This window comes from Alosa pseudoharengus, unplaced genomic scaffold (genome assembly GCF_046254945.1).
Source record: "Alosa pseudoharengus isolate Yale_2024_CS ecotype anadromous, Long Island Sound unplaced genomic scaffold, YU_APseudo_1.1 YU_APseudo_1.1_scf_4, whole genome shotgun sequence".
NCBI classification, from domain to species: domain Eukaryota; kingdom Metazoa; phylum Chordata; class Actinopteri; order Clupeiformes; family Clupeidae; genus Alosa; species Alosa pseudoharengus.
In genome coordinates, this window is record NW_027468774.1 from 22,020,629 (window position 1) to 22,041,300 (window position 20,672).

General features: G+C 43.5%; 1 protein-coding gene across 1 annotated transcript in view; it reads right to left on the reverse strand.

The window, feature by feature from the left end:
• ntn1b (netrin 1b) overlaps positions 1 to 20,506 on the reverse strand; it is a 43,969-nt gene extending 23,463 nt beyond the window's left edge. The window contains exons 1-2 of the mRNA XM_076265298.1: positions 20,392 to 20,506; positions 19,050 to 20,109 (exon numbers count right to left, since the gene is read on the reverse strand). Coding sequence (XP_076121413.1) covers positions 19,050 to 20,064 — 1,015 coding nt within the window. The 5' untranslated portion in view covers positions 20,065 to 20,109; positions 20,392 to 20,506. The remainder of the gene's footprint in view (positions 1 to 19,049; positions 20,110 to 20,391) is intronic.
• Positions 20,507 to 20,672: the final 166 nt, after the last annotated feature.

The window sequence follows — 20,672 nt, forward strand, 5'->3', positions numbered from 1 at the left end:
TATAGACGAAGACATAATTGCCTCATTGTTGTCAGGAAACCCGTCACCCTGGCATTCAGAAAACAAATGAAAAGATGAAATCCACCCAACCAGCAGTTTCTGTTGTGCAAGGGCATGTTGTCTATTACAAATAGAGGGATTTCGAAGTGAGCGACAGAGAAAAGACAGACAGAGAATCAGAGAAATAGGAACAGACAGAGATGGAGTGAGAGGGAGATGGCAGTAGTTCTGTAGCCACAGACTGGACATTGAGTGAAACAAGACACATGATGTAACATTTTGATGTTGAACCAGCATCTTTGTCTCTCTCTCATCAGACCCTGCTGGATTAGCAATTAAAGTTAGTCACAGCATTCTTTTAGAAATGCCAATAGAAATTCTCATTCCTATCAAGACCAAAGCCAAGACATACTGCAATGTAGGTCATAATTTATGTGAGTAACATCATTCATGTTATCAGCATCAGCCATTAGATCATGTCAAAGAGGTGGAATTCCAACGTTCAGAAAAACTGACAGTTGGATGCCTTTGAGGTAAGAAATAACTCTGTGTGCACTGGTAATATTTCTAAATGTATTAAATCTTTGATTCATAGCATGATTTAACTGATAAAAAGGTTAGACCCAACCACAGTGATGCAAGGTGGACACGAGAAGAAATTCTGGCTATTTTCTCTACTCCCTCAGGCCTTCCTTCCTTCCCATAGACCTCTGAAGTTTGCCTACAAAAAAGCAGCCATCTTTGACATCCGGTATATGGCAATTTTTCCTATGGGAAAATAACATGGGGATTTTGAATTATCTCACCTGTTAAACTCTAGCGGGGAAGAAAAAGTCTGAAATGCAGACGTTTTCCTGAACACACTTTTGTCCTCTGCCTTCGAGTGGATACTGTGATCTCCGGTACGTGAAGGCGGCTCACTTAGATTTTTGCTACCCCAGAGCTAACCTGCAATGCAACTTGCCATAGGTAGTTAGCTTCAATTAACAACCGGATCTCCTTATTTGGGCAAAGATGGCCGTTTTGGTTCTTTTTTGTAGGCGAACTTCAGAGGTTTATTGCCCACAACGGTGTTGACCACATGACACATTCCACTTTTTATCACACCATCTCAGGAAGAGAGGTATGTATTGGACTTAGCGTGGCAGAATTCATTGTGACATTTGACCACAGATCTTACAAGAACCTGAGCAGAGCCGGTCATATCAGTGTGTTGGATGGAAAGAAGCCGCTGCTGGATTAGGAGCTGTGGCACCTCAGCCAGGAGATTTACGGGGCTTTTTGTCCCCACCAATGGCCTGAGGCAGGACTTACCGACAACAGAAGACATCTAATGAGCTCCTGCAAACACTAACACCCTCATTCCTGGCCCTTTGTTCTAGCGCCATTACTTGAGCTTGTCCTATAATCCCTGATGTATGTGGAATTAGGGTTTGAAGACTGTAGTGTTCCCATTAGGACAGAACAGTTTCCCGCCATTGTGTTCTGGAAAATAATGCTCCTTTTGGGTTCTTTAAGGATGGGGATTGCCCTTATGAGGCAAATACGAACTAACAAGACTCCTAGGGAAAAGCAGGGTGTTGCTCACCCAATGGCAGTTGGGGAGAGGGCATCCTGCTGTCCTCCTTGCGTCTGTGATGTAATGGGTTTTAGGGGCATTTTTTGTAACAAGAGGGGCTGAGGCTCAGCTTGTGATCTCTAGCCAGCTTCAATTAGCTGAGCAATCGGACCTCCCGGCATTGTAGGATGAGTCACGCCTCGTAAACTGGGTTGGTTGCCTAGGCAGAGCGTGCAATGCAGCGTCTCAACAAAACACAAGCCGGCTAAAATACTGGGGATAAATAAATGCACAGTACGTGTGTCTGACGTGGCAATACGGCATTTTTTCACTAAGTAGACCATAAAAGTGTCATGTTGCCCAAATGGTGGGGCTAGGCCCACCTCTTTATCCAGTTATGTAAACAGTCAGCAGTATGAGGCTGCGGTGGCATGGACTTTATGATTACAGAGAAAACTACTGTACGTTTTATTGGCTACTGAGACTTTAGCGTGCTCTATGATTTATAAGAAATGTATTATTGCTGGACTTCAAATAGCCTGGTTTGGATGTTATGGGCATGCATACCATGCAACATAGCACATGACTGAACAGGGTGATGAGTCCACGTTGTTACAGGTCCAATATAGTGGCCCAAAGGCAGTGCATTTTTATTTCATGCTTTGGCAAGTTAATGAGTGTAAATTCATCAATGTTGGTTTTGGGGTTTCACTACTTTTGTCAAGATGATGTCATCGGTTTCTTTTTGGATTGAGAACCTTGGTTTGTACCTGTCAGTATGTGTTGCTTGCCCCTTGTCCAAAGGGTCTGCTGTCATTCTCTACCATTCTAATTTAGCTCAATATGAGCTAGATTAAGCAGAATGTGATGAGGAGCAGAGCTTGGTGAAGGGTCTAATCCAAAGTTCAACATGGAGTGACGGTTATGTGCTCCACCTCAAGCCTGACCTGGCATCCAAAGACATGAAAGTTCCAAAAATGATACGGTTGTGCAATAAGTAATGACTGCAACTCTTGCTGCTTCCATAGAGTAACATTCGCACACTGTGCCAATGATAATACATGCTGGTCTGGTGCCAGCGTTTCACAGCATCGAACACCCGGCCCAACTCAGACCATGCATCCTACACAGAAGTGGGAATAATTCTGTCTATCGCAGGAGAGCCCTGAAAATTCCACAGTGTTAATGAGCATGATATCAAAAGAAGCTGGAGAGAAAGTTGCACTCTGAATGAAAGAGCCCTGTTCTCATAGTCCCTAAGCGGGCACCCGAAACAGTATATTTAGTGTGCTGACACTACGCACAACATGAACCGGCCTTTCAACTGCCTCTAGTCTCTCTTACTATGCTTCTGGGACAGAGTTAAGAGCCAAAAAGGTCAAGTGTTTGCAAGCTAGTCAGCCCTCCTGATAATAATGATTATTGAACACTTCAAATCTACTAGCTGGGAGGTCTGTTTGGGGAAATGGTTCTGCTGTAAAGTTTCCTATTAAAATGAGCGCTACTGACGTTTTAGATGCTGCAGGATAACTTTCTGTGCAGTGCGCTTCTGAGTAAGAAAGCAAACACCCAGAAAAGAGGTGTCAGTTTAGACATGTCATTTCCTGTCTGATTCCTTGCAGTGAAGTGAAACATGTGTGCCAAGATTAAAGCTCTACCCCAGTCCTACCCATTGCGTCATCATCCTGTGACAAACTTACCAATATCCGAGTATTTTGTTCACCATTGTCTTGCATGTTTTCTTTTTTTAAATCAAGAACATAATAGTCCTGCAACCTTCCAGTCAACCTTCAGCAATCTTGACAACACCTCCCCTCACTAAAGTGTAGATCTGACTACTCACTGTACTAATGAGGGTTCTGGAAAGTTCTGTCTGAAACACAGTGAGCTCAGAGAGCACAAAGATCCCAGGGACTCTTTAAAATGGATGTGGCTCTCCCTTAGAGCTGGACAGACAACAGAGGCACCGTTGGGTGAAGCCAAGCACAAAAACTGCCAACAACTGGGGCTGAGACCAAAGACTTTCTATGTGACTCTGTATGTACCTCTCAATAATCAAGGTCTATCTTTTGTGCTTGACATTGTGCGTTTTCGTGTGGCTGAGGTGATTGAGTAGGTGTTGTAACATGGCATCGTAAGGCGTGACGTTGTTTGAGATAAAATCTTCCTGTAAATGACTACAACTGAAATGGTGGATTGAGTGTCAGGCCCAAAGTCAAAATGAGATGACCTGTCCAAGGCTAGAATATGTATGATATCAGGGAATATTTGTCTCAGTGAGGGAACAGATGTTTTGGTGATTGATGGGCAAGGGAACTCTTTAGGCGGCCTAAAGTGAGTTTTTTCTAACAAAAACACTACCCTGATTTCATCATTTTTGCTCTGGCTGTGGTCGGGGACCCTTAGTGCATAAACTGATTTCATCAATCATTACAACGCTCCAAAAACCCCAGGCCGCTTTTAAAATCCCATTGCTGATTTAACAATGTGGCCTCGCATGCTCAGGTCCTCCTGCAGGGTGAGGTGGATCAATCAAACTGCTGTCACAAAGTAAAATGGCCTCTGAGATAAGGCATGATGGTGCCAAGCTGACAGAGACAAAAAACGCAGAACACTCATGGACAGTGGGAAAGATAGAGATGTCGGGACACCAGTACAGAAAAATGTTGGTTGAATGGATGTGCATCTCTCCAGGCAATAAATCACGTCTCGGAGGACCACACTGTCAGGCGTTTCTTTCCAACCGGCATTCCTGTTCCTTCGCTCTCACTCTGACTCTCTCTCTCTCTCTCTCTCTCTTTCTGTCTTTCTCAATGCAGTCCATAAATTTCTTGCCTTGACCGGCGGGTCTGCAGATGTGTGGCCCTGGGTTCCTCAACCCCAGTCATCTCTCCGAAGCATGACAGCCAAAGCCTTCCAGACCAGCTCCACAGCCACAGGTGTCATCACTGCGTGCCGTCGCCTCTGGCCCCCGTTCACAGGATTTAGGGGCCTTTAGAGGGTGTTAATAAGTCCACCACCCCCCCTCCCCCCTTTCACGCCACTCTATTGGAATGCAGCCCAACAGTTTGGTGAGGAGGGGGCTTCTTCACAAAGTTTACTGGGTGTGAAAATGATCTGGGTGACTGAGAAAGAGCAAGAGACAGGGAATAGATGAGAGAAAGATGGATAACTAAGGGAATTACCAGATACACAGACTGAGACAGACTGCTTTTATATTCCCTCTTTAGTTCCTGGGGACGGCTGGCTGAGAGTTTGATGTGGTGCAGGTAGCTGAAGTGTGATGCACCACCAACATTGTTTGAATGAAAGCTAAATCAGCTGTTATTTATTATGCTTCAGAGAGCCAGAACATAATAATAAGGAGGCATGGGAGTAGTTGAGGCATAGGAGTATTTGTAACAGCCTACATGGCATCTTTCCTCTACAAAGCCCTACATGAATACATTTTATTTTATGAGAATAAAATGGCGTGGTTCCAGGCCTCTACAGAACACGGAGCATAATGATGAGAAAAACAGACTTGTAAAAATGTTCATCATCATTATCCTAGAAGAGCAATAGCACAAAATCCCGAATTAGCTCAGCTGTTTTTGGACACATACATTATATACACCCAGTGTAAGTGCTCTTCAAGAGTGGGTAAAAAATGAGTTTTACCAAAACAAGCAGAAAATATGTTCTCTATCCACTGGGAGCTGCTTTGTGCAGATCTACAAAATGGAAGACACATGCTCCTCACACCCTGGCGAGGCCAATATGTGAATACAGCTAATGATGGAGATATGGAGGCACTATGGGGTATCGGCGCCATCATTAGTCCATTATTTTCACTGGCCCCGTGGTTTAAGACAACGTACTTTCCCACCACCAAGAGCCCCGACCCAAGCACGTCTTAACAATCTCTGGCTGTGCGTATCAGAGCGTGTGATTGGCTGTGTGTGCGTTGGGTGGGATGGGATACTTGGCTAACCTCTCTGTCATCTCTTCAGCCACCCTGTGTTCAATGGGTGCCTATAAAGTTGCTAACATTAGGGCTTAATTGGCGTGTCCTTGGATGTGCTGAGGTAGGCTAACAAGCAGTGGAAAGATGAGGTGACTGAACTCCCCAGAGTCAGAGGGCACATGTGCTTGTGCTCACTGACGCAACAATTGTGCCTTGATGATGACAACTTTTGCATATTAGAGAAGTAACACTGGTCTGTATGCCAACTAGGGCTTAATGTATACTGTTATTAAAGCAACCTGCCGCTCGTTTCCCAGCGAGGCTTCATCACATCTTTGACAGGCCAGTGCCTAATAGGTCTCTGTTTACCCATAGATCTCGTTCCGGCCATCATCAGTGGGTGCTGCTAAACAGCAATGTAGGACCTGTACCTATCATATTAAGTGTTGAAATAGTCTCATAACAGGATTACTTTCGAGGTGTTATTTTTTCATTGAATTTAATACATAAGAGTGGAATGTAAACATATGTTTCAGCCTCTGTGATGTGACTAGATGGCAGAGAGAAGCTCAGAGGACTATAGAAGGCTCCCATGCTAAGCCAGTGCAGTGTGATTGTAAAGCCAAGAACACAAGCTTTGGCCCTTACTTGATCAGGTGCACGTTAGTTGACTGGTGGATCACCCAACTGTAAAATTCTGTTGGCAGGGTCAGTACAAATTTTAGTGAGTCGTTAGCACATGTCAGGGGCTTTCACACCACCCAAAGAGTCTGCTCTGGTCTTCAGAACATTCTCCCGCTCAAACATGTTGGCTGTTTCCAGAATTAGAGTCTGTGTACTTTGGACATTGTCAGCAGTACAGGGACAAAAGAGAGTTTTAAGACTCATTAGAGCAATCACTGTATACCACGAGGTTGTGATGGGAGCACAGCTGTGTTTTAAAGGTGGCAGCAGCCAGTTAATTATATTTGCGGGGGTAATTTCCATTCACACACCTCTTGTGTATGACCTGTTAAGTTTACGAGTTTAATTTATATGCTTCTCTCACAGGCAGGCAGGCAGGCAGACACACACACACTCTCTCTCTCTCACACACACACACACAATGGGGAGCAGTAAAGAGCAACACTCTTTTGTGTTATTCTAACTAATTGTTTTCTCTGTGGCTTCAAATCAGACATAAAATTGATTTGCAAGTTGTATGAGCCTTAACAAGTGTGTGTCTTATGTGTATATCCTAGTGGTGAGTAATGGGACAATTATTTGTACGTACATGGACAGAAACTGGATGTGCTTGGTGTTTTAAACCGAAGGTAATCCAAAAATAATGTATTCATCCTGTTTTATCCCATGTCTTAACAAAAGCAAAAAGCCCTAAAATGGTGTATTTTCTTGCAATGGGCTCTGTTCACCCAACTCATCATCTCACCCATTCCTCACCCCACTGTTCCTGCAAGAGTTGCTTAGCACCTAAGAGGAATTCCACAGCACAGGGTCAAGAGTTCAGTCGTAAGGCAGCTCAGACGCAACAGTAGCTCTGGTGAAAGTATTATTTGTAAACATACTTTTGTTTGTTCAAGTGGGCCTCATGCTGCCCTTAATTGTTTATGTATTTTTCTTTCGACAGCTGCAGTATAGAAAATTTCCTCTGCACAGGGTCAAAAGTTCAGTTGTCCACCTGCTCTTGTCAGACTGCTGGGGCAGTACTAAAATACTGTTCAATCCCAATTGGTTAGTGTATATCATTAGGACATATTCTTTCTGAAGGATTTTTGTGCTTTTTCAAACCCTTGTGTATAATCATAAAATCACTTATAAAGCTCCCTTGGGGTTGTGGGCTATCAGTGCAGGGCTGCGAGGTCTGACTCAGAGCACAGGTTGCATCTAAGCAGCAGGCTGGACTCTCTCTTTGGCCAGTGTGTGTGTGCTACTGAGGGGGCCCCACTCATTCCTCTTCCCACCCATCTGAAAGGAAGCTAGATATCCTATCGCCACGCAGTTATCCGGCGGAAAGTGGCCTCAGTGTCTGAAAGAAAAACTCTAGCTGAGAGATGAAGACACCTCCTCAATACTGCAATATCCTAATACCCAAGTGAGCTCCTGTGTCATACACACACACACACACACACACACACACACAGTGAAAGACTGTGTTAAACGCATCGAATATAAAGAAAAGGAAAGGACGAGGGAAGACTGGCATGTATGGAGTGGATAGAGGAAGTCACGCCTGGATGGTTTCAGCTCTAGGGTGGAGAGGGGAGCAGCTACTCGCATCAGCCCAGGAGACCTTATAGGTCGTGGGCCGACGTGCGGACAGACAGCTGGCACTCCTCCTATTGGCTACTGGAGCCAGAGAGCCAGAAAGGAGTTATGGAGACCCCTTCACACCCTGCTCTCCCTGCGTAGAATATTAATGTCCTCTGCATGACAGCACCCGGGATGAATGGATGAATCCCCAGGTTCCCTCTTTCCCTCTCTGTCTGTCACTTTCCCGCTCTCCCTCTCTGTCTTGAGGGCCGCGTCTGCCTCTCAGATGCCTAGATGGGCTCAGGGTTATTTAGGGGTCCGCTGGGGCTGGGAGTCTGGTAGTCATCCTCTTTCAGCTCTCTCGGTCTGTCTCTCTGTCTGTTATTTATCTCCCAGCCTGAGATCCTGTAAGTGGTTCCTGATTCTCAGAAAAGGGTTAGTCACTCATGTTGTGTCTGTGTGTGTGTGTGTGTGTGTGTGTGTGTGTGTGTGTGGCTGTGTAAGGGTACACATTTGTATATGTAGTACATAAAGTGTTTTGTGTTTTGAAAACAACTCGTTCACAGGCATTGCTCAGTTTGAGAAGTCCAAAGTAGGAAAAGGAAAATTAAAGCTTCTTTTATCATGACCTCACTGATTTCTTCTGTAAGCTAGGGGAGATCTATGACTTGAAAATGATGAGAGGTCCACATCTGGTGGACAGAGATAGACCTCTTGTTGTGATCTTGTTGGTTATTTTGTTTAATAGAGACAGTTAAATTGATTGTATTAGTACCACTGATGAGGTTTTAGATGTCAGCCAGTTCTTCAATAGTGAAATGTTTAAAATAGCCAAAACATGATGAAAATGACTCATTCATAACTTCTAGAAATTGGGTGGGTCAAAAAAAGAAAAAGGTCCTAGAAACAGACAACCAGAAAAAGATGAAGGTCCATCTGGAGGTTGGCCATGACTGTACATATGCATAAACACAGCTGTGCACGTGTTGGTGGAAAGAAAAATATCCAAAGCACCTAACATGCACACACTGTACATTAAGAACGCAAATCTTCCCTGACTAGGTTAGATGCATGATGACACATTTCATGCATTCATATACTGTATAAACTATGATGAGATGGCAATGCAGGTGCAAATAATATTCACTGCATATTAAGTTCAAGTAGAAAGAATGATTAAGGCCCCAACCATGGCGCAACTGGCTGGGGCACCTGCACCGTACGCCGTTCGATTCCCGCCCTGTGGTCCTCTCCGGATCCCACCCCGACTCTCTCTCCCACTCACTTCCTGTCACTCTCCACTATCCTGTCACCTTAAAGGCATAAAAGCCCAAAAATATATACTTTAAAGAAAGAATGACTAAAGATCAAAAGGGAAGAAGAACAAGAAGATGATTTCACTGGACTGGATATTACTGACTATAAGAGGTTATGTTTCTCTGCTTAATGTGGTCTATGAAGTTAGGGTCTTTTTACTTTTTATCAGCAAAGGACAGCTATCAACAAAAGCACATACTCACACACAGAAAAGGAAAAAAAATCATTCTAGTGCCTATGCCTTGAACTCATTGACAAGCATTTTGGCGTTCAGGTTACGTGACTGTAAGTAACTCAACTGAAAACAGACATGTTTTATGTAAACACAAAAAGAAAATTAAAGAGCATTTTTTATTCCTCTGAATAAGGGGATCAACAGAAAACCTTAGGGGAGGAAAACAGGACCCTTCCCCAAGACGGCACCGCATTGGGTTTTGTTTTGTGTTTGTTTACTTGTGTGCAGTATGGAGATTAGAGCTGGGTTTTATGAGACAGATGGTGAGAGAAGTTGCTAAGAACCTCAGGTATGCAGCCTAGCCCAGCAGTGGTGGAAAAGGCTTTTCAACAGATGCACAAAAACCATGAGTGGATATGAAGACGGATCTACAGTGCAAAGTGTGAGAGCGCCTTTCTTCACATTAACACCAGCGAGCGAAAGATGGACAACACACACACACACACACACACACAGCGGACGGACAATGAACCAAACCCATACAAACACAGTGGAAAACAAAACACACAGTCTGACATCAGTTTCTTAGAGGGTGACACACTCTCTGGCAGACAGCGCTGGAGAGTGTGGTGGCTGTGTGGGGATGAGAGGGACTGGGGTGAGGGGTGGGCAGAGGACCTTGGGGCCTAGCCAGGGCCACCCAGCGGGGCCACCCTTCCAGCTCTGATCCCAGTTGACTGCGCCCCTGGCAGGGGAGGGAAGAGAGCCCTCCTCCCCAACAATTAGCCTCCTGCTGGCTGGGCTCGCTCCCGCTGGTAACCGTGTTTGGCTTGCATTCATGCGTCACGGTTGGGTCACTCTCTTCCCTGGAGTGGGGCGGGGGCGCGGGAGGTTGGGAGAGAGAGACAGGAGCTGGTGCCCACAGGCTGTGGAGAGGGAAGGGAGAGGGGCCAGAGACCAGGCCAAAGGAGGGGGCAGAGCTCTCTGCCTGTGCAATCATTCTCATTCCACGTCCACTGGAGATTAGGGGTGCTATTTACAACTGAACCACTAGGGGCCAGCATGTCTCTTGAGAGTGTTCACTATTCACTTCACAGCTGTGTTGAAACATGTGCACGAGTTCTTGTGTCTGTTTGTTTGTTTTGTTTGTTTGTGTGGCTGTATGCGTGGGTATGTGTATATTTATATGTGTTTTGTTGCATTGTGTCATGCTCTAGCTCTATCTATGAAACAGGAGAGCCAGCTGAGACCGCTGGGATGAACGGGTATGAATGTGTGTGTGTGTATGCTATGTGTGTGTGTGTGTGTGTGTGTGTGTGTGTGTGTGTATCTGTGTGCGTGAGTTTGTGTGTGTGTGTGTGTGCACAGACTGAGCATATAGTTTGCACAAGGGCTATTAATCATCACACCCCCAGCCCCAAGTCACTTGCCCTTCAGACACTCCCAGGGTGGTCCTGTCGCTGGCAATACTGCAGCCCAACACAGGGAGCATGGGGGTCAAACCCCTGACACACACACACACACACACACACACACACACACACACACACACACACACACACACACACACACACACAAACACACATACAGACATGCACACGCCCAGAAACACACTATACTCAAACACAAAGTGCCAGTGATCAAACACGCATTAGGCTTAACACAAAAAGCATAAAGCCACTAAGCAGCACATTCCATATTTGCTTCTTTTCCCCCCTCCTCTGTTATTGTGGTTGCCTTAGCAGCCCGCAAAAAGAAATCAGCTATTTCAGCTTCAGCTCTTCCAACCAAAGCGAAAAGAGACACCAAACGACTGACAGACACCCCATGTGAACTGTATACTGCGTGAAGCCATTAGTACTCTGGTTTTATGGTTAAAGTCTAAAGTTTAACTGATAAATATTGCTTACTATATTTATTTATTTGTATGTATTGTATTTATTTGTATGTAATAATACATTATGTACAGTATCTCAATTAATCAAGACTTTGGCTGTGTGATTAATGCGTTGTGTCTGTGTTTGTGAGACATTGTTAATGAGATACCATGTGACAGGCAAAGAGCAGTGGAGACCAAAACTTAGGGTAAATATGTGTGATTTTATGAGTATGCTCTGTGTGTGTGTGTGTGTGTGTGTGTGTGTGTGCGTGGATGCTTATATGCTGGCGTGCGTAATGCGTATGTGTGTGTATGCTCTCAGCCCACCCTCACACAGTATGGTGTGACATGGAGGCAATAAGGGCATCAGATAAAGCAAACATGTGCCTGCCATCATCTCATCAACATTTCAGAGCAGATCCTCACGTCTGATACCAGCACTCGTCCTCTGGGTTCCATGAGTAAATCAACTGGCAGAGCACCCCAGCCAGGCCGTGTCACACAGGCCTGTGTCAAACAGTGCACAAGCAGACGGAGATATGATAAGGACACACACACACACACACATTCATGCACATGCATACAAGCAGAGCCAAAGAGACGGCAAAGCATGAGGAGACTGATCAGGACCATCCAACGACTGTGAGGATTAAAAGACAAGTATTAGGGAGGAGACATACCCTATGCCAAAGCAAGCATGTACGGACAGAAACAAGAAAAGGAACAAAGACAGAAATCAGGACCACCTTCTGAAGTCTCCTCTCTCTCGCTCTGTCTTTCTCCCTCTCCTCACTGTCGGTCTCTTTCTCCGCCTCTCTCTCTCTCGCTCTCTTCTAGGCTTTTTTTCATGGCATCCCCTTAAAGACTGAGAAAGCTTTTTGGCTTACAAATCATGTCTGTCTTGAATTATGAGCTCCACAAAACAAAATCCCAAAAACATGCAGCCTTTGCCCAGAGGACACAAGATTCTACCAGGGTTTGGATTTTAAAATCCCCAAAATACATTTCTCTGTCATTTTTTTCCCCTCTGAGTATAGAGGGAACCTTCTTACTACAACCACACCAGGCTTTGCTGATCTAAGTAGCACAGAGCAGGCAGTTCAACAATGCAAACAGATTATTTAATGGTACAACCACAATCTATAATAATTATAGATGAGTGGATATGACTGCAGGGGCCCACACCGAGTGTCAAAGGCAATAGGATCAGTTGAGAAATACTGCTGTCCAGTTCTTCTAACTATCTAGTTGTTTCACGTAAGATTTTCACACAAATACAATGATGGCACCTTGTTTAAAAGATAATGTTACAACAATTAGAATGAGTTTTAGCACAGCTATGATTATCAGTCCCTTCAAAAGCAATTAAATCCGTGCATTCCTTTTGAAGAACTGCTTAAGACTCTACTGGCACTATCTTTTGATAAATATCCGCTGCCACGACTGGCCAGCCTGTGGCTAGGTCGGAGTGAACAGCAGAGGCACACATGGTCTCTCCAGAGTCTAATCGCACGCTTCTCACCTCCCGCTGCCCCCTCCAAGATTCCCTCCGTGAGGGCGGCCGTTCGCAGGCACTCCGTTTCCCCAGGGGAGCCGCAGGGAGGTGTCTGAGTTTCCACGCTGCGGTGCAAAACGGCGGAGCCGTGTCAAAGCGGCCCCCAGGGCAGCCCGGTGAGAGGCGCACCTGATTCCGATTAACAACCTCAAGGAAAAGCAGCTCCTTCTGCCGCATGTGTTTGTTTCCATTTCTGTATTTGTTTTTTTCATGTGAGGGTTCATTTTCTCTTCACCATGACAGAGTAGGGTTTTTTTTAACATCCATTTGCTAACATTTAATTTCCTGTTTTTTTTTTTTACTTTTCTGTAATGTAATTGCCCATGTTCTTGCTACATAATGGGTTATACATGTAAACAGTACTGGTCTCAGAAACATAAGAACACAAATTGCCAATTGGCTGGAAAAAAAATACAACTCTCTCCCTCTATTTTTTTCTCTCTCTCTCATTCTACTTTTATCCTTTTCAATCTCAATAGTTCTCTAGAGTCTAGCCACACCGGCACACGAAAAGAGGCAACAATGGTCTGGAAATCACTGACCATGTGGACTGCTGATTGCTTGGCTTCGGAGTTGATGTTCTGAAGCAGAGAAATAAACTGCTTGATGACATCACTTTTTTCTCGCAAATTCTTTTCTATGGTCACATGAGCCGATAGCAGAGTTCGGACCATAGAAAACACAGATGGCCCACAGGCCAGGCTATAGCTCAGTCCAGCCTAGTCCATCTGGGCAGCCCTGGGACCAACCAAGCAGTCAGATCAGTAGAAACAAAACCGGTGGACCCTGCTGCCCCCCAATAAACCAAGCTAACCTAGTGAGGGATTGGTCTTTCGACTACTGCTACAGAGGGAATGAGAACCTGTGTGGGTGCAACATTTAGCATCCAGGAGCATGTGTGTGTTCAGCTGTGTGCAGCCTCACTGCACTCTGGCCTATAGGGTTGCTCTCATTGCATGAAAACTGACTGACCTGATTACTCAAAGTGATGAATTTTAAGTGTTTTTTTTTTATTTAAGTGATGCACAATGTTTAATACGAGTGATTTCAGTATCTTTGTGAGGATGAGGTTTGGCTCATCTGCCAGTGGGATCTTAAACAGAGCCAGGTGTCCCACTATTTGGACAGATTCTAAATTCCTGAGCATCTTAATATTCTACACACATTTAACCCTTAAAGGTGTAGGTTTTTGAACGTTCTAAGTTCCGCAACAATTGAAGGTTCTAAAATTCTATGTTGAATTCAATGAACCCAGATATTCTTTAGAACGTTCATTTCTCAACATTCCCGTCACACTGGTGTGACGGTACTCCTTTAAGGGTTAATAGAGAGAATAAATGCATGTGGATTACAATCATGCATTTGAGTGCCATTTCATTAGAAGCCTCTTAGTTATGAGTTTCACTGATTTCTCTCCAGTAATGACCTGCTCCTGTAAATAATTGATCACTATGTCACATGCCAGTGCCTATGTTATGAATTTTAAAACTCTAATTAGAGAAGTGGATTTGTTTAATATGACTTGTTTCTCTTTTATTAGTACCAAAATCTCCAACAAGTAGTGCTTTGTATGTTTTAGTAATTGCGTGACATTTAGTGAGCTGTAATTAGAGAAAGTTGCCATTTTCTTTCATGTTCTCAACAAGTAGCTCATTTTCCTTTTGAAAAATGTATTAGGTATTGGGTTGGTTCTGTTTCAAAACTGGTGAGTATTTTAATGTTCTGCTCTTTAACAATTTTGGCTATAACTGTGGAAGATTTGTAAGTTCACATGCCATTCATGTGGCCACACCTAATTTAGTAATACCTGTATTACATTATTTCAGAAAGATGTGAACCAGACTTCAATTTACAGACATCATAACTTATATTATGATGTGTGATTAAATAATTATATAATCAAGCATGACATCTCTGGATTAAAAGCATGTATATAAAGCAATTTGTGACAACTGTCAAGAGTTTGGAGCTAGATGGGCTTCAAATGAGAAAGGAGAGCCATCTGCCCAATAGCTTAAGCAGATTTGAGAGAGAAAAATCCTTAGATAGCTGTAACTTCAAATGTGAGAGCCATGGGGGCAAAATGCCCAGCTGTTTCAATACTTGTTCAGGTCCGATCATACTTAAAAGAGTCACTTGACGGCCCCAGCTGTGGCACAACTGGCTGGGGCACCTGCACCGTACGCCAGCGACCCGGGTTCGATTCCCGCCCCTTGGTCCTTTCCTCTCTCTCCCATTCGCTTCCTGTCACTCTCCACTGTCACTATCATTAAAGGCATAAAAAGGCCAAAAAAAAAAAAAAACTTTAAAAGAGTCACTTGACAGAAAAGTACATGGTACTTTTGATACAGAGCTCAAATAACTGAAGATTCCCAGAAAGGTTACTATTGCAAGCCTCTCTGATTACGTCAATACAACCTAAACCAGTCAGTTTGGTTTGAGATTAGTCTTGCTCAGTATTCAAAGAGTTTTCATTCAAAAAGACGGCTCTATCTGAAGTGGTACCCAAAACTTATTTGGGGAAAACTTTTACCACTGTATGCAGTCCGATACGCAAAATGTGAGATGATCTGAGTGCTCCCTGCTATTTTTAGGGGCAGCCAAAGTGGAGTAAGCTACGTGCGTGACTGTCCGGGAGAGCAGCCAGTGTGTCATTGATATAATCACATCCCATTCAAAACCCATGTCTGCATGAGTCACTCCTGTGAGACACTAACTTCTGTTCCTGCTGCCCAGCCACAATACCACAGTTCAAATGTGCATCCCGGGCATGTCATCCTCAGATGAAGTTTACAAGGAACCCTGCTTAAAACAACAGATCCCTGTGCAGACATCAAAGATAAAGTTCAAGGTAGAAGTCACATACTGGATGTAGCCAAGTGGGGGCAGAATATGTTTCACTCAAATTCAGAGGGTGACATTTATCCGTTTCCTTTTTTACAAGCTTTGCCATTCAATTGCCCTCACAACAAGGTGCACTCATCTGCTCTCCCAACTCAACAATATTCATCCTTAATGTTACTGAAGTTTCAGTGTCTCTTGCAAATTAATTTATGCAAACAAAAAGTAATTAGCGCAGTAGCTAATGTTGTGTGTTTTAGTGTGTTTACTCATTGACTTTTGCAGTAGAAATGCCATTGTGAGTGTGTTGATAAGGTACTGTAGACTGAAAAACCAGGAGAGTTGATGGGGCAGAGGATGGTTAGACAGGGAGCAATCTTTCAGTTATGTACTCAAAGAAAGGACCAATGCTTGTGTAACTCCAAAGTTTCTAGTTTATGGTAAGTATGGTAGCAATTTTGTCTGGGTTATCTGTTTCAAGAGTAAAACAGATTTTTTTTGTTCTGAGGGAATAGCAACTGGCACAACTGCCAACTCAGCTATAAACTGTTATGCTCCTTTGTCCATGAAGTATGGGAAATATGAAACATAATTGGAAAATAATTCCACAAGTTGTTCTAAAATATTGAGCTGTCCCCCAAACAACTGTATCCTCTGGTCACCACACAGTGAATTGTTTTATACCCAAAACTGTTTGGGGGCTGAGTGCCTATGTAATGCAGCCAAGAGGGTGGCTAAGATGTTCATAACACTGAACAATTACGAGCATAACAGAACATATATTTTGTGTCTCGGCTGAATATTTAAGAGAGCCAAGTCAGCCCTAACAGAGGGATGAAAGGGGATAAATGGAGGACTTCAAAGTGTTGACAAGTGGGTGTCCATACTGAGTGATTGACACATGAGGAGGCTTACATGTTGAATTTCAAAAACAGACTGAGTGACTGTGGCTTCCCACCCGACTCAAACTGACCCAACTTGCATTTAATTTTTGCTCACATTCTTTCAGACCCCATGGCCTAACCTCAGTCGAGACTACAATTCTGTCTCAGAGGACTCTGAGGCGGCGAGAATAACCTTTTCAAGGATGTGGAGTTGCTGGTCTGAATTCAAAATTACTGTTTTGCTTATAAGAAGACTCGATCATGGTTTATGCTATCATCAGGAGTGTCTATCTCCCTGATGAAATGTCTTACCAAATCAGAGGCAATCATACAGGGGAAGTGTACCCCAAGGCATCACATGAAGACAGTTGTAGCGCAACTCTAAGTGGAGATCAGAAACACTCTGGTGGTCTGTGAAAGAATAGTGTTTGAGCGAGATGGATGGGGCTGTTTATTCAGCACCACCATCTCTGCATTTGTCCAAAGTGAATACTGATTTTTCAAATGTAAACTTTCTAAAAATAATATATTCCTTTGATATTCTAGGAATCCCTTTTTTCTTCAGAAATAAAATGTGTTAAAATGGTTTCAGAATTCAAAAATAGTGGATGGTTAAATAAATTTGTATCATCACCCCCCTCTGAGAACAAACTTCACAGTAACCAAAAGCCAATCTACAGGCTTGAATGAGAATTTTTTTGCCAGTAATGCAAATTGAATATATCCTTGATAGTCTTCGATTTCTTGTTTGTATTTTGAGTTTGAGAATGACTGCTGACAAATCAGCAAAGTGATACAATGCAGCAGTCAAAAGTCTGTTCACACTGGATGGAATTAGCAAATGTAATGTAAATAAAAGACGTGACCTGCACACAAGATAACATTTCGTTAGAAATAGTGCTTAGAGTCATTCTTCTAACAAATGAATTACTGTTTGCTATCAACACCTTTCCTGAAAACTTCAGTAAACACCCAAGGTTGGGTCAACAGCATCCTTTCAGTTTCCTGGGGTTGGAGTCTGTGCATGTAAAGGGTTCATTCCATTTGGAACCTCTCCGATCCCAATTAACTATACATTACATCTGTGGTGAAATTCCTGACTGCACAAAGGGGGAACTAAACTCTAGTTGGTGTCATGCCATTAGGCCATGCGGAAACATTCAAGCATTCAGAGCAACGATGTAGTGCATGGTGCACCAAGGTGTGAGCAAAATCGTGCAGTGAGTTTCACAGCAATTGTGTTTGACAGCGCCCGCATGAGTAGGCTTAGTCTATGCGCTCTTGAGACATTTCTAGTCATACCATAGCTCTAAAGCCGTTATGCGCAAGCTTTTTACAGGAGTGTGACTATGTGAATGAGGCATCACACGCTGTTTGTAGTTATTTTCACAGGGTGATGGACACAGCTTTGGATGTTCCTTTGTTTTAGAAAAGCACACTATGTGAATGGGGCATCACACGCTGTTTGTAGTTATTTTCACAGGGTGATGGACACAGCTTTGGATGTTCCTTTGGCTCAGAAAAGCAGTTTATACTAAAAGTGCCAAATATGTCAACAAAAGCCACTGCAATTATTCGTGCAATCTGATCATGGCACCTGCCACACCACAGAGTGGAAATCAGTGAACGCCTTTACTGCTTTCTTCACTTGCTTGCTTTCCTTCCTAAAGAACAAGCGTTCGAATCGCACTACACAAATACGTTTCTCCAAACAAGGTCACACAATTAAACATCCGTAAGTGTTTGTATGTAATAACTTCCTCTGAGCTACATTATTGTGTAATATTGTCAAGCAAAACACGAACAGGTTGAGCACTGTAGGCCTAACATACTCGGCTTCTAGACTAATACTGTGTCACGTAGCATGTTGCTTACATTTTTACAAGAAACGTTTATGTTTGTCATTAAATGTATACGATTTTTCAAATGCATGCCCATTGGACTTTAAAGTGAGGAAAGAGGTTACTGGTTGATTAGGAAGCTTATGTTCCTAGCAAATAAATTCAGGACCATTGCATATAACTCATTTTAAGGACACCACGAGCATTTGATGGCAGTCCATTTCAGTCAGTTTCATTTGCGTACGTTTTTACGCACGGCTCATATTCTATGTAAACATATAACATTTTCAATGCACTTGAAGAACATTTACTTGTCGTATGATCAATTCAGTCATATATTCAATCTATTAGGCCCAGACCCGTGTAAGGGTCTGAACAATTACAATACACTCATTAAATGTAACAAGAACTTATTTATGACAGTTAGAATACCTCCCCTGAGAATACTTTGTTAACCGTGTTTTACATGAATTAGGATTAAATTGTACAATACACTAATATGTTTATAGATTTACAATCAGTTTGAATCTGGCAAATAAATATAGAGCTCTATTTATTTTCTCAAATCACTTAGAGTAATTACTACAGTTACAGCTTTACTAAATAGTGCCTATTGCTTACACAGATCATTGGCCAGCTCATTAATTCCTTAATTATGCTTAGAATAAAATAGCCAAATACTTTAGGCTTACTAGTCAAATTAACTTTTTTGTTACACTGTACACATATTTTTGCTGATTTTATATGAAACATTAAGTATTTAAAATGCAGTAGCCTAGGGCCTACATTTAAAATAAACTTACCAACACATTCGTTAGCCTCTCTTGCTGTGGCGCGTTGCCATGGACGATCATAGTGGAACGGTTTGCATCGATCACACTCTGGTCCTGCGGTGTTGTGCTTGCACTCGCAGACCAGGTTTCCCTCCCGGTCTTTCACGCACTTTGAAGCGTGCCCGTTGCACTTGCACCTCCCGCCGACCTGCAAGTCAGACACTGCGTAAAAATACGAGTCCCGCGCCAATTCCGAATCGTCCTCGTTTTCGTCACCAAAGGTGTGCAGTCGGCTGAATGTTACTTTGATGTCTGTGGCTGTTACCCAGTCCTGCAACACGGGCGAGTTGTCAAAGTCGTGCGCGGACGGTCTACCGTCCAAAGTGCTAAACGCAATAAGTCCCCCGGTCAGAGGATGCATGTCCGTGTGGGAGTCTGTGCAGATGGCCTCCTGCTCGTTCTGTTTGGTGATAACGGCTTTATTTTGCCGGTTAAACATTTTCTTGCACTGTGTAGAGTAAAACTGAAACGGGACCCAAGATTTGCCATAGTCCATTGATTTGTAAATGGCCATAGATTCAGGTCGCGGTGAACAAAACTGTAGGCTTACATAGGTCACCTCGAATTTCTTACCTAAAGACAAAGTGAGAGTCACGTTTTGAGGATATTGTACATACGTTTCTGACTGCCAACAGGTGAGGTTATGGGGGTTGTTTAGATCAGTCAAGTATGCTGGTGGATGAGTCTTCTTGGGCTCGTCGGCGTCGCATGTGTGGCAGTCCCTGGACCTCTCCTCTCCTTTCTCCGTTACTACGCAGTAGCGCGCAGCGGGGTTACCACAGGTGCTTGTCGCGCGCACATCTTTGCCGAACGCAGCATTCACGAAGTCGGGGATGCACCTCCTAGGGTTACCGTGCTCGTCGTTACATGGGTCAGGAGGGGATGACTGTGCGGCGAACATGCTCATCCCGTAACCTCCCCGCGTTTCCCTTACCACCAAGGAAAGTGTCACCAAAGCGACCCAAGTCCCAGTGTTGCTAAACATTGTAATCCGTATCCTGATGTCGCTTGCGGTGTAATACACAGGTGTCTAGGGAGGAAAATATACTTGCGTTTTAGCACTTTGAATATAGAATTTCCACACAACATTTCATTCATGCACGGTTCACGGTTCATGCATGCATGTAGCATAGACATTAGCCCAAAAGGAAACAGACAAAGCAGTAAATACGCGACTAACAAAATGATCAGTTAAGGACAAAATTACACAGGAAATGTAATGTACACTCATATTTTTATGGCATCACAATTATATGTGAAAATCAAATATCAATAAGTTTACTTTTAAATGAACAACAAGTCTACTGCTCACCGTGCAACTGAAGTACACAAAGTGATTCCTCTTAAGAGGCAAAGTAAAAGTCCACAGAAGTTTTTTTTTTCTGGAAGAGCAGTATAGTAGCAGGCGTCTGACAAAAAAATAGATGTCTCACCGCAGGGTATCTGCCTGTGTCAGATCTTTGTCTAATTTATTTGTAGCTAAAAAATATCTCAAGACATATTACAGGGAGAGCATGCATACGTTTGCCTGTTTCTCTCTCACACCCAGTCACACCTCTGCCTCTCCTTCTGTCTGCCTCTGCTTCCCACTCT